This window comes from Macaca nemestrina, chromosome 1 (assembly GCF_043159975.1).
Source record: "Macaca nemestrina isolate mMacNem1 chromosome 1, mMacNem.hap1, whole genome shotgun sequence".
Classification (NCBI taxonomy): Eukaryota; Metazoa; Chordata; class Mammalia; order Primates; family Cercopithecidae; genus Macaca; species Macaca nemestrina.
Genome location: NC_092125.1, coordinates 340,249 through 354,319, shown reverse-complemented (window position 1 = coordinate 354,319; position 14,071 = coordinate 340,249). Strand labels below are relative to the sequence as shown.

At 39.3% G+C, this 14,071-nt stretch overlaps 1 protein-coding gene across 1 annotated transcript; it reads left to right on the top strand.

Moving 5' to 3' along the window:
- The first annotated feature begins 11,980 nt into the window (after nt 1-11,980).
- Nucleotides 11,981-13,156, top strand: LOC139358976 (histone H3.3A-like). The gene has a single exon (XM_071080964.1). The coding sequence runs from the start codon at nt 11,981-11,983 to the stop codon at nt 12,629-12,631; it is 651 nt and encodes a 216-aa protein (XP_070937065.1). The 3' UTR covers nt 12,632-13,156.
- The last annotated feature ends 915 nt before the right edge of the window (nt 13,157-14,071 follow it).

Genomic DNA, 14,071 nt, shown 5'->3' with positions numbered 1-14,071 from the left:
CTTCTCTCTTTTCTTCTTTATTAGTCTTGCTAGTGGTCTGTCAATTTTGTTGATCTTTTCAAAAAACCAACTCCTGGATTCATTGATTTTTTGGAGAGTTTTTTGTGTCTCTATCTCCTTCAGTTCTGCTCTGATCTTAGTTATTTCTAGCCTTCTGCTAGCTTTCAAATGTGTTTGCTCTTGCTTCTCTAGTTCTTTTAATTGCGATGTTAGAGTGTCAATTTTAGATCTTTCCTGCTTTCTCTTGTGGGCATTTAGTGCTATAAATTTCCCTCTACACACCGCTTTAAATGTGTCCCAGAGATTCTGGTATGTTGTATCTTTGTTCTCATTGGTTTCAAAGAACATCTTTATTTCTGCCTTCATTTCGTTATGTACCCAGTAGTCATTCAGGAGCAGGTTGTTCAGTTTCCATGTAGTTGAGCGGTTTTGATTGAGTTTCTTAGTCCTGAGTTCTAGTTTGATTGCACTGTGGTCTGAGAGACAGTTTGTTATAATTTCTGTTCTTGTACATTTGCTGAGGAGTGCTTTACTTCCAATTACGTGGTCGATTTTGGAGTAAGTATGATGTGGTGCTGAGAAGAATGTATATTCTGTTGATTTGGGGTGGAGAGTTCTATAGATGTCTATTAGGTCTGCTTGCTGCAGAGATGAGTTCAATTCCTGGATATCCTTGTTAACTTTCTGTCTCATTGATCTGTCTAATGTTGACAGTGGAGTGTTGAAGTCTCCCATTATTATTGTATGGGAGTCTAAGTCTCTTTGTAAGTCTCTAAGGACTTGCTTTATGAATCTGGGTGCTCCTGTATTGGGTGCATATATATTTAGGATAGTTAGCTCTTCCTGTTGAATTGATCCCTTTACCATTATGTAATGGCCTTCTTTGTCTCTTTTGATCTTTGATGGTTTAAAGTCTGTTTTATCAGAGACTAGGATTGCAACCCCCGCTTTTTTTTGTTCTCCATTTGCTTGGTAAATCTTCCTCCATCCCTTTATTTTGAGCCTATGTATGTCTCTGCGTGTGAGATGGGTCTCCTGAATACAGCAGACTGATGGGTCTTGACTCTTTATCCAGTTTGCCAGTCTGTGTCTTTTAATTGGAGCATTTAGTCCATTTACATTTAAGGTTAAGATTGTTATGTGTGAACTTGATCCTGTCATTATGATATTAACTGGTTATTTTGTTCGTTAGTTGATGCAGTTTCTTCCTAGCCTCGATGGTCTTTACATTTTGGCATGTTTTTGCAATGGTTGGTACCGGTTGTTCCTTTCCATGTTTAGTGCTTCCTTCAGGGTCTCTTGTAAGGCAGGCCTAGTGGTGACAAAATCTCTAAGCATTTGCTTATCTGTAAAGGATTTTATTTCTCCTTCACTTATGAAACTTAGTTTGGCTGGATATGAAATTCTGGGTTTAAAATTCTTTTCTTTAAGAATGTTGAATATTGGCCCCCACTCTCTTCTGGCTTGGAGAGTTTCTGCTGAGAGATCTGCTGTTAGTCTGATGGGCTTCCCTTTGTGGGTAACCCGACCTTTCTCTCTGGCTGCCCTTAAGATTTTTTCCTTCATTTCAACTTTGGTGAATCTGGCAATTATGTGTCTTGGAGTTGCTCTTCTCGAGGAGTATCTTTGTGGCGTTCTCTGTATTTCCTGGATTTGAATGTTGGCCTGCCCTCCTAGGTTGGGGAAGTTCTCCTGGATGATATCCTGAAGAGTGTTTTCCAACTTGGGTCCATTTTCCCCCTCACTTTCAGGCACCCCAATCAGACGTAGATTTGGTCTTTTTACATAATCCCATACTTCTTGCAGGCTTTGTTCATTTCCTTTTCTTCTTTTTTCTTTTGGTTTCTCTTCTCGCTTCATTTCATTCATTTGATCCTCAATCGCAGATACTCTTTCTTCCAGTTGATCGAGTCGGTTACTGAAGCTTGTGCATTTGTCACGTATTTCTCGTGTCATGGTTTTCATCTCTTTCATTTCGTTTATGACCTTCTCTGCATTAATTACTCTAGCCATCAATTCTTCCACTTTTTTTTCAAGATTTTTAGTTTCTTTGCGCTGGGTACGTAATTCCTCCTTTAGCTCTGAGAAATTTGATGGACTGAAGCCTTCTTCTCTCATCTCGTCAAAGTCATTCTCCGTCCAGCTTTGATCCGTTGCTGGCGATGAGCTGCGCTCCTTTGCCGGGGGAGATGCGCTCCTCTTTTTTGAATTTCCAGCTTTTCTGCCCTGCTTTTTCCCCATCTTTGTGGTTTTATCTGCCTCTGGTCTTTGATGATGGTGATGTACTGATGGGGTTTTGGTGTACGTGTCCTTCCTGTTTGATAGTTTTCCTTCTAACAGTCAGGACCCTCAGCTGTAGGTCTGTTGGAGATTGCTTGAGGTCCACTCCAGACCCTGTTTGCCTGGGTATCAGCAGCAGAGGCTGCAGAAGATAGAATATTTCTGAACAGCGAGTGTACCTGTCTGATTCTTGCTTTGGAAGCTTCCTCTCAGGGGTGTACTCCACCCTGTGAGGTGTGGGGTGTCAGACTGCCCCTAGTGGGGGATGTCTCCCAGTTAGGCTACTCAGGGGTCAGGGACCCACTTGAGCAGGGAGTCTGTCCCTTCTCAGATCTCAACCTCCGTGTTGGGAGATCCACTGCTCTCTTCAAAGCTGACAGACAGAGTCGTTTGCGTCTGCAGAGGTTTCGGCTGTGTTTGTTATTGCCCTGTCCCCAGAGGTGGAGTCTACAGAGACAGGCAGGTTTCCTTGAGCTGCTGTGAGCTCCACCCAGTTCGAGCTTCCCAGCAGCTTTGTTTACCTACTTAAGCCTCAGCAATGGCGGGCGCCCCTCCCCCAGCCTCGCTGCTGCCTTGCCCGTAGATCACAGACTGCTGTGCTAGCAATGAGGGAGGCTCCGTGGGTGTGGGACCCTCCCGGCCAGGTGTGGGATATGATCTCCTGGTGTGCCTGTTTGCTTAAAGCGCAGTATTGGGGTGGGAGTTACCCGATTTTCCAGGTGTTGTGTGTCTCAGTTCCCCTGGCTAGGAAAAGGGATTCCCTTCCCCCTTGCACTTCCCAGGTGAGGCAATGCCTCGCCCTGCTTCAGCTCTTGCTGGTCGGGCTGCAGCAGCTGACCAGCACCGATCGTGGGGCACTCCCCAGTGAGATGAACCCAGTACCTCAGTTGAAAATGCAGAAATCACCGGTCTTCTGTGTCGCTCGCGCTGGGAGTTGGAGACTGGAGCTGTTCCTATTCGGCCATCTTGCTCCGCCCCCCCCGAAATCAGGATTTTATTTTTAGATTTCATCAAGAAGCCGTATTTGGAAGTATGTTCTGAACCCTGACAGAGGGGTTTAAAATTTTTCACATCTGTCTATTGACTCACCTGAGACTAAACTAGTTTAAGCAATTAAATAAAATAATGAACTATTTCAAACCAAAATTTGACTCTGGTAGACAGTGCCTGTACAATCTTAGCAATACAGTGGTCAAAAATGTTATAAAAGAACCAGAAATAACCATGTGACTACAAAACAATGAGGGATTAGGCATCAGAAGACTGAAAACGAAGTAACATACTTGAGTGTACTCTATTTTCATTCTCTCTCATTTGATTGTATTTACACTTGCATTCCATGAGACAGTGTTTCTGCCCCTATCCAAAGTTAGACCTCCTACTTGGGCTCTGTGTTGCAACCTCAGCAAAAGAAAATCCCAAGTCCTGTAGTTGACTGAATGGAAACTCTCTTGCCAAGGGAGATCTCAAAGAAATCTGAAAAACTAGTTCAGGCCATGACAGGAAGGGAGGTCAGATATGACTCCTTGTTCCCCATCCCTTTGGAGTTTAGGCACAACTAACCAGTATTAACATTAACATTAACAAAGTGATTTCTGACCTGTAAGCCTTGACTTTAAGATGTCTAAACTTTCTGGAACCAATGTATACCCTTCATGTATTGATTTATCTCTTTGACTGTAACTTTTGTCTCCCTAAGATGTATCAAACCAAGCTATAACCCAACCACCTTGGGCACATATTCTCAGGACCATCAGGGGCTGTGTCCTGGGCCATGGTCACTTATGGCTCAGAATAAACCTCTTCAAATATTTTAGAGTTTCATTTAGAATTTTCTTCATCAACATTATTTGGTGCCCAATGCAGGGCCTCCGAGAAGACTAAGGACTCTCCTCCCCAAAAGGAGTCATGTAAACTTGAAAATAAGGTACCAATGTGGCTTGTTACCAGTGGAGGGTCTTGACTACAAGTTGTCCAGGTCCTGCCCCCAGACCTTGGTGTTTTCTCTTTTAGGAAGTTAGCATCAATTGGCCTTAAGTTCCCTGTCTCCAGGTCTCCAGATCACATTCTCCTGCACAGGCTCATTGAAAGCCTCCTGACTTTGAGCTTCTCCATAGGTGGAACTGCTAAGCAAGTCCTCCTGAGCCACAGACCCCTCACTTGCTTAATACTACTTTGGTTTATTCTGAGCTGGTCCTTTTCTTGGGAACTTGTTGTTTCAGATTCTAATTTTGGATTCCAAAGTTCATCCTAGAGTCTTCTCCATTGTTTTTTTCTCCAAAAATTAGTTCATCTGTGCATTTGCTTGAAAAACCTGACTTTTGTGTAAATGAATGAGAGACAGCTTCTGAGCCTCACTGCACTGAAACCCACACTACAGTCTGGCTCCTCCATTAAAAAAAACAAAAACAAAAAAAAATACCTGGGAAGCAAATCCTCTAAGATTGAGAAAAGACAAGGAGATGACCTCCCTTGGGGCACCCCTGGGGGTTTTATGGCACTCTACTTGCAAGTGTTTGTGTAAATGTGAAGGTTTGAGAGCAGGCTAGGTTTTCTAGTACTCTGGCTGGTCATATATTATAGTCTGTTCTGGCGCATTTTAAAACTGATGGGTAAACTCAGAGATCAAAAGTTGACCTGCAACTATAGAATTAAATATAGCATCTCTTAAGTTCTCAATTTCTCTATTTTTTTCTGTTTTAAATGTACTGTTGCTTTTCTACTGGTATTGAGATAAAACCCACTGTTTAAATTAAAACATCTTTTGCAAGCTGGTGAATCTGTATTGCTGTCTTGTGACTAGAGTTCTGAAATAAAATCTGTGGGATCTTTGTTTGTATGTGTGTATCTATGATGAGTTGTGTCTATGTTACATGTACATGTATTTTCTTATATGTTGTAATTACAAGGTATCAAATGGGCTTAAAAATAAAGGATTACTCATAAATAAAGTAATAAAGCCCAAATGCTCTTCAAGTTCACATGACAAGTAAATCTTCCATAAGTAAGCTGGCTTTATAATTATTGGTAAAATAAAATTTGAAATGCCTTCAGAATTGTCAGCATACATTTTTGTCTGTATTTATTAGTGAAATAGTTTTATATTTAGCTGTGTTAGACATTATAAGGAACCAAACTTTGTCATGAAGGTTGTAAAACATAAAACCCATCCCTTAATGATCTTTGTGTAATTTTTAATAAATAAGACATTTAATATTGTTGATTTATTGAAAATAGGTAAAACCTTCATTGTTGGCAAAAAAAAAAAAAAAATCAAATAAACATGTATTTAATCTTTAGGTTCTTACGTATGTAAACACCTGAAATATTCACAGTCTATAAGAATGGTAAACTGAAAAATAACTTTAATGATGACTAGCTTTGCCTAATATGTCAGTTTTTGTAAGTAACCTAGGAAAACTATTTTAAAAAATAAATTAGATAACTTTAATGGGATAAATGCTTATAAATGAATTTATCCTATAATTTAAAATCTTAAATTAAATAATACTTATTAAGTGTCTGGATCATTTCTAATCTAAAAAACAGGAAAACATATTTCTAAAATAATATAAAATGGTTCTCATCTATAAAATACTGATATATGACAGATAATTCAAGATTTACTACTTCCAAGGTTTTCATAAAATTTTAAGGTTACTAAGAATAAAAATTCTAGTTAATATATAATTCTGTATTTAAAGAGTGCCAAAGTAAGTTTTTTTATGAAAAAGAAATTATAATAAAGACATAAAAATATGTTCTTGTTAAAAGGAAAATAATCTTTGTCAAATTCAAAGGCTACTATACAAATCCAAAGGTGTATTTATTTTAAAAAATGGTTAAAATAATAATTTTGTATGAGAAAGAGTCTTGTATAGTAAATTTAGTCCTAAAATAAAGCAACTCATTATTTAAGAAAGAGGGAAATTTTGGACAAACCAGAAAGTCCAAATATGTCATAAATAGTCTGTGTAAGATATGATAAGGTTTATAAAGAGAATTTATGAAAGAAAATTATTGGAGGCTGAAGCTACTCTTTCTTAGATGGGAGACTCGAGTAACTCCATCCTAAGTGGTGATCTGCCCTTTTGGTTTCTGATTAACTCCATGTGGGAAGGCCTGTAAGATTTCCAGTTTATTTATTGTGCCTTGTGTAAGAACAGGTACTTATTATAAATCCCACCCTTAGTTCAAACAACTTTAATGTTATCATACTTCAGTTGTCCTACACATGGCTTCTGAATCATTCCTTCCCTATGGCATATAAGCCCTGGGTTTTGGGGATAATGGCACAGGAATTTGCCATCTCATCTCACTGCTGCCTGAAACACAGACATGGCTTCTGTTCATAAGTCCCTATTAATTGTTTCTGCCTAAGAAACTGTATTTATCAGCCTCTTTATTCAGCATCTCAGCTTCCTCCAACTTTGGGTAGATTTGTATAGACCTGCTCACTGTGAAACAATTTTGTATGTGATTAAATTGGCCATAATTTAAAAAGAATTATTTGTATTAGTGTTTCTAGAGATTAGGGTTTAATATTAAAAATAGACAAATAGAAAAACTACCTATTGGGTACTATGCTTATTACTTGGGTGATGAAATAATCTGTACACCAACCCCTTGTGACAAGCAACTTACTACCTATATAACACCTACGCAAGTACCCCTGAGCCTAAAATAAAAGTTAAGTAAATAAAATACAGGAATATAAAACTGAAGAATTGGTTGCAACAAATATATTTTCTTAAAGTGTTGATTTACTTTTGGTGAAATTACAAAAAACTTTAAATTTTTATTTCTATAATCTCTTTTCAAAATCTCTCAGATTCATATTTCAGAACTTCAGCTCCTGCTGTTTTCAGCTTTTCTCCCTTTGAGAAGGCCTGGAATGGTAACTCCCTCTTTTAATTTTCGTTGTCTCCTATAACTTTTTTTCCTTCAGTTCTAACTGTGTTATAGCCTGATACTAAAATGTTTTCTTTCGAAGATTTAAAAAAGCGGTGTCTTCCTCCATTATAACTTAATTTGGTACTCTTGACTTTTCTTAAAATGTATAGGGGCCAGGGACCCTTTGTAGTTTCATTGAAAAATCAACTCAAAAAAGACAGATGCCTTGAGAAGCAGATATGCAGTTTTTTTGGGCACGTATACATGGGAGTGCTCAGAACAAAGATCAAATATATGGGGGAAATTGTGCATTTTTATGCTTAGATTCAACAAAGTATGGACATCCATGTAAACACATGATGGAAAAAGGGTATAATTCAATGCCAGTGGACTGCTTAGGGAAACCCCAGCAGGGCCTGTCTGTCTAGATTCTTCTTAACCTCCTTGAACATTCATTTTCTTCCTTCTCCGTATGGGAGTCTTATAGTCTATAGTTCAAAAGGAAGATCAGATAATTTCCTTATGTTCTTACCCAGAAAGGCAGAGAAAATATCAGAGTAACATTTTTAGGTTTTGTGGCTGGCTTCGAGTAAAAGCAGTTTCAGTTTTGAGGACTAATCTTGGGGAAGAGAGATTCTAGTTGCCATGACCTGCCTTGAGGAAACTTGGGACTTGGAAACAGGAAGGCAGGAGAAGGCCAAAGAAAAACTTTCATTTCTGTGGCTGCTTCTAAATCCTTCATTTTGGGATGTTGTTTTCTGATATCCAACATAGGTTTAAAAGTCTCAGAATACCCAGGCGACTTCCCACACTGTTGCTAAAAGTCACATATTCCCCTGCTCAAGGTCTCTATAACAGTGTTCACTCATGACCTGGAACACACTCTTCCTAGGTCTGATTAATTCACATTATCTTCTCATCAGGTTTCAGGTTATCCAAATGGGCTTCCGACAAATCAAAACAATCACCCTGCAGAAGGTTTTCCTTTACTTTTTGACAACTGGCCTAAGAAATACAGATTTTAAGATAATTGCTGTGTTGTTATAAAACCCTTAACCATTTTAAAACCTAAAAGTTTAGGTTTAAAACGGGTTAAGGGTTTTACATTCATGTAACTTTCTATATTGCTTTTGAATTCTTTTGATTACCACTCTGGTTAAACAAATAACTATTATTTTATAATGACTTATGATTCATTTTAATCAAATGTTTTGAGCCTTTCAATATCTTTTGACCAAACATCCTCAAAAATCAAATTCTAAGTCTGACTTAGACTTATTGCTGGAGGCTCATCAAAACTATACAAATTAATTACCCCAAGGCTATACCATCTTTTTACAGTTTTCAATTAAGTCATAAACTCCACTATCACCACCTCCAGACTGATGATAAGACGTCACCTAAGAAACTCCCTCCAGCCTCATTGAAAAGGGTCTTTATTAAATATTGTTAACTAACCCTTGTGCTGTTAGGTTGCAGGGTATTGACTTCTGGGTACACATATCTCATTTTAAAAGAGCACTGACTCCTACTGAATCTTAAATGTCAATGCTGATACTCAAGTGAGAAATCTTCCCTGACCCCTTTGTGGGCAGGAACTGGAGTGCACGGTGCCAGCAGGAACAAACTCCACTCAAACCTGCTGTGATCAGCCCCTCATGGGAGGGAGCATGCAGATGAGCAGGTGCAGGAGCTGGAGCTGGCACTTTTGAGTGCTGGCAGGAACGAACTTCGTACTGACCCCACGACAGCATCTAGGGAGGTGCCTGTGATCCCTGAAGCCCCAGAGGGAGTGTTACAGTCAGTGCCCTTTTAGCTTTGCCATCCACAGATGGCTTAATTGTTAACATCTTAGTGGAGGGTAAGCATGACAGCCTTTTGCACCTGCACCCACGTTCTTCTCTGACATCCAGGAGGAATGAGGTCGCATGAACAACTTGGAGATGGTAAATGCAGAGGATTTCATTGCTGATGAAAGTGGGTCTCAGTGGGAAGGGGAGCAGAAAAGGGGAAGGAATGGGAAGGTAAGCTTCCCCTAAAGCTCTGAAGCTACACCATCAAGCCTTCCCTCTGAAGTGAAGCTGATTCTCTCCAGCATCCGACCATAGTCAGTGACGTCCTGCTGCTTCTCTTCTTTGCCAGCTGAGACTTTATGAGCACAGGATGACGGTGGGGACAGGCCATTGGTAGTTTTGGAAAAGGCAACATTAGAGTAGGAAACAGGAACGTATGTCATTACTCTGGGTCACGGGTACAGGTTTGAAGGTGGGGCCCTCACCCACTGTCTTCGGCCCAGGATTTTTCTGCTTTCTGTTGCTATCAGTATCTGACATCAAATGTGAGTTAACAAAAGCCTCATCTTCACGCCTGGGAGAAGGCAACAGTCAAAAAAAACCTGCTTTTATATGACACTAAACCGGGCTTATATACAAAGGCATGAATACTCATTTAATAATTGTTCTCTATCTAAATTAATATAGTTTGTTCTATGCCTTAATATTAGATAATTTAAATGCTTAGCTACCTCAGTTTCCTTCTTCTGTCAGAGCAAGGCAGGAATTAAACTCTTTTTCTTTAAAATGTTGCTAATTCCTTATGTTTTGTTTTCCAGAGTAAAAAAAAAGAAAAAAAAAAAAGGGCCTTTTCCTTTTGAGCTATATGTATCTTACAAAAATTGGATAAAACAACACAGATTACCTTTGTCTCTCTACCTAATATCTGCAAAACGTAAAAACTACTTAGAATCTCACCGGGCCTGAGCTGTTTTCATTGCCAACACCCTGCTGCTAAGGCTACATAGGCACCTTCCCTCTAGACCCAGGGGCTGTTGTGGAAGAGCTGGGCATGTGAACTTATAAGGGATGAATGTGAGAGAGAATTATTTCAGAGCCTCCAAATCAAGGACAGGCATTCAGATGCCTAAACAGCTGGCAACGTAGGCGCCTTTTCCTCCTGGGCTATTACATGGCTGCTTTCCATCCATCCCAACTATAAAGAATTTTATGCTTGTCCCAGGATTAAAAGAAAATTACCAAGAGCATAACAAGAAACCTCGTGACAAAGCCTCCTGGATATAGTGCTCCCAGCTGTGAGATTTACGCAGATATATGTAACTTTTTACATCAGCCACCTCAGGACAAATTACTAAAAAGACCAGGAAAAAGCACTGCAGCACAAAAAAAGCTCTGAGTTCTTCAGCTTAAATGGTTTCGACAAAATGCTTTTGATATTTACGGCTAATTGCTAGAAGTCTGTAACAAAAATCAAGACTATAGTATTGCTCAATGCATAGAATATATTGATAAGTCAATTTTGTAACCTTATCTTTTGGCTTTTGGTTTTGGGCTCTTATATAGCTTAAAAAACTTAAGTGCTGATAAATGCCTGCCCACCTGCATTCTCGTCTGGCCCTACAACATTTAAATTGGCTATAAGTCTTTTGGCTCTAAGCCCCTTGGCCATACAAATCCCACCAAAGAACACAATGCACCTGGGGCAGATAGCCATCGCCACACACTCTGGCAACAAGAGAGGACAAAATCAAACTTTGGCCATCAGTGTTGCCTCTGGAAAATCTTGACCTGAGGGAGAATAATGTAAACCAAAAATAAAAGTCTAAGCCCCCCCCCCCCCGCCCCCGCTAACTGACACTCTGCAGGCTGAGGAGATCGCAAAGAAACCTAACAACTAGAAGAAAGTCCAGACATGACTCTTTATACCCCCTCTCCTTGGAGTCTAGGCACAACCGACCAACAGTAACATTAAAATAGAGGTCCCAGGACTGACAAAACAGACTCTCTGCAGCAACAAGATACCAGATTCTAACCTGACTCTGGTATAGTATCATGTGACAGATGGCAGGTCCTGAAGGAAATCAAGGTCTTTGACCCCAAAATAGATTTTTTGACACATTTTGGAATGCTCCTGCAAAGCCATTTCTGGTGGGGAAATTTGCATTCTGTAGAGAATCTCCTTCTCTTTCTAGGTCTGTTATGGATCCAGAAGATAGTTCACTAAGAGCCTTACACATTTTACAATCTATTCTCTCTGCAGCCTGCTACTCAGAGGCTTTGTGTATACAACAAGAACCGTGGTTTTGAAAACCATCTTATCCTAACTGAATCATTTCCTTCTAACGATTCCTTAAGTCTTTAGACACGGCTTAACTTTTTCAACCAACTGCTGATAATAACATCTTTGAATCCACCTATGACCTGGAAGTTGTCATTTCAAGAAATCCCGTCTTTCTGGGCCAAATCAATATACATCTTACATGCATTGATTTATGTCTTTGCCTATAATTTCTGTCCTCTCCTAAAAATGTATATTGCCTATAATTTCTGTCTTCTTAAAATGTATAAAACCAAGCTGTCACCTGACCTCTTTTGGTAGGATTATTCTTGGGATTTCTTGAGGCTGTGTTACAGGCCATGATCACTCATATCTGGCTCAGAATAAACCTCTTCAAATACTTTAGAGAGTTTGGCTTTTGTCAACAGCATATATACACACACACACACACACACGTATATATACATATATAAAAACATAAATAAAATGTAAATATATATTATATATACATATACATATACATAATATATACATATATAAAATATACATACACGCATATGTATATACACATATATAAAAAACATTCTCCTAACCCCATGTCACTATTCATGTATGGCATTATATTTCTTCCATTATTCAAAGCAAGCTTTTATGGTTTTCTTCCATGTTTGAGCCTCCTTTCTCCTTAGTCTACTTCATAAGATATTCCGTCCAATCACTCCACTGAAGCCCCTCTATGAAGGATAGGAATGACTATTATCTTATACTCTCAGGCAATCAACTTTCTATTTCACGTTACTTAAACTATACCCAAGAACTCACACGTAGACTCCTCCCTTCTATTAAAAAGACTCTCTTTTCGCAATTGTGTTCGCAGCCGCCGCCGCGCCGCCGTCGCTCTCTGACGCCAGCGCCGCCTCTCGCTCGCCGAGCTCCAGCCGAAGGAGAAGGGGGTAAGGAAGGAGGTCTCTGCACCGTGGCGCGTACAAAGCGGACTGGCCGCAAATCGACCGGTGGTAAAGCACCCAGGAAGCAACTGGCTACAAAAGCCGCTCGCAAGAGTGCGCCCTCTACTGGGGGGGTGAAGAAACCTCATCGTTACAGGCCTGGTACTGTGGCGCTCCGTGAAATTAGCCGTTATCAGAAGTCCACTGAACTTCTGATTCGCAAACTTCCCTTCCAGCGTCTGGTGCGAGAAATTGCTCAGGACTTTAAAACAGATCTGCGCTTCCAGAGCGCAGCTATCGGTGCTTTGCAGGAGGCAAGTGAGGCCTATCTGGTTGGCCTTTTTGAAGACACCCACCTGTGTGCTATCCATGCCAAACGTGTAACAATTATGCCAAAAGACATCCAGCTAGCACGCCGCATACGTGGAGAACGTGCTTAAGAATCCACTATGATGGGAAACATTTCATTCTCAAAAAAAAAAAAAAAAATTCTCTTCTTCCTGTTATTGGTAGTTCTGAACGTTAGATATTTTTTTTCCATTGGGTCAAAAGGTACCTAAGTATATGATTGCGAGTGGAAAAATAGGGGACAGAAATCAGGTATTGGCAGTTTTTCCATTTTCATTTGTGTGTGAATTTTTAATATAAATGCAGAGGCATAAAGCATTAATGCAAGTTAAAATGTTTCAGTGAACAAGTTTCAGCGGTTCAACTTTATAATAATTATAAATAAACCTGTTAAATTTTTCTTGACAATGCCAGCATTTGAATTTTTTTAAAACAAGTAAATTTCTTATTGACGGCAACTAAATGGTGTTTGTAGCATTTTTATCATACAGTAGATTCCATCCATTCACTATACTTTTCTAACTGAGTTGTCCTACATGCAAGTACATGTTTCTAATGTTGTCTGTCTTCTGTGCTGTTCCTGTAAGTTTGCTATTAAAATACATTAAACTATAAAAAAAAAAAAAAAAAAAAAAAGACTCTCTTTTCTAGGCTTCTACCACACCACACTCCTCTGGGTGCTCTATATCTTTTTTATTCCTTTCTTGTCACCTTTTTTGTGGTCTGACATTTAAATATTGAAATTCTCTTGTCCCCTTCTTTAATTCTCTTAACACACAATCTGCGTATCAATAATTCTGAAACCTATCTTCACTTCTACCACCTCAAATGACATCTAGACTAAAATATCTAGCTGCTTGACATTTTTATTTATATATTCAATAGATATTTCAAACTTAACATGCTTATAATGAAGCTCTTTTTTTTAATAATTGAATATATTTATGGGGTACTGTGTGATGCTTGAAGCTCTTAATCTTATACACACACCCCACATTCCCCTGCAGATGACCATGCTCATAAGAAAGAATATCTCTGCATAAAATCATTGGATTCAGATAAAACAGAGCTTTCGAAAATGTTAAAGTTTTGAAAACATTACCTTCCACCAGATACTCTATTTCATTAGTCTTAAATTCAGTCTCCCATAAAGCCCTAGACCATAGACCTCATGGACTCAAATTCTCTGCAACTGTACAACCAGGTTGACCTTTGCTCCAGTTTCCAGATAAATACTCCTCATTTCCTTCTGAGAACTCATCACAAGGGCCTTTACTCGTCTATATTTCTAACAGCATTTTGGCCAGAACCACTTAAATAATCTCTAAAAAGTTGCAAACTTTCTCTCGTCTTTTTATTTTCTCCTGAGCCCTCTCTTTTCCTAAGCCCTCACAGTAATTATCCTTAATGCACCCTTCATGGTAGTGCAGTTTTTTCCTAGTCCCCTCCTCCAAACTCTTACAAACTCTGCCCATTACCCAATTCCAAGCCACTTCCATATTTTCACATATCTTTACAGCAACACCCCACTC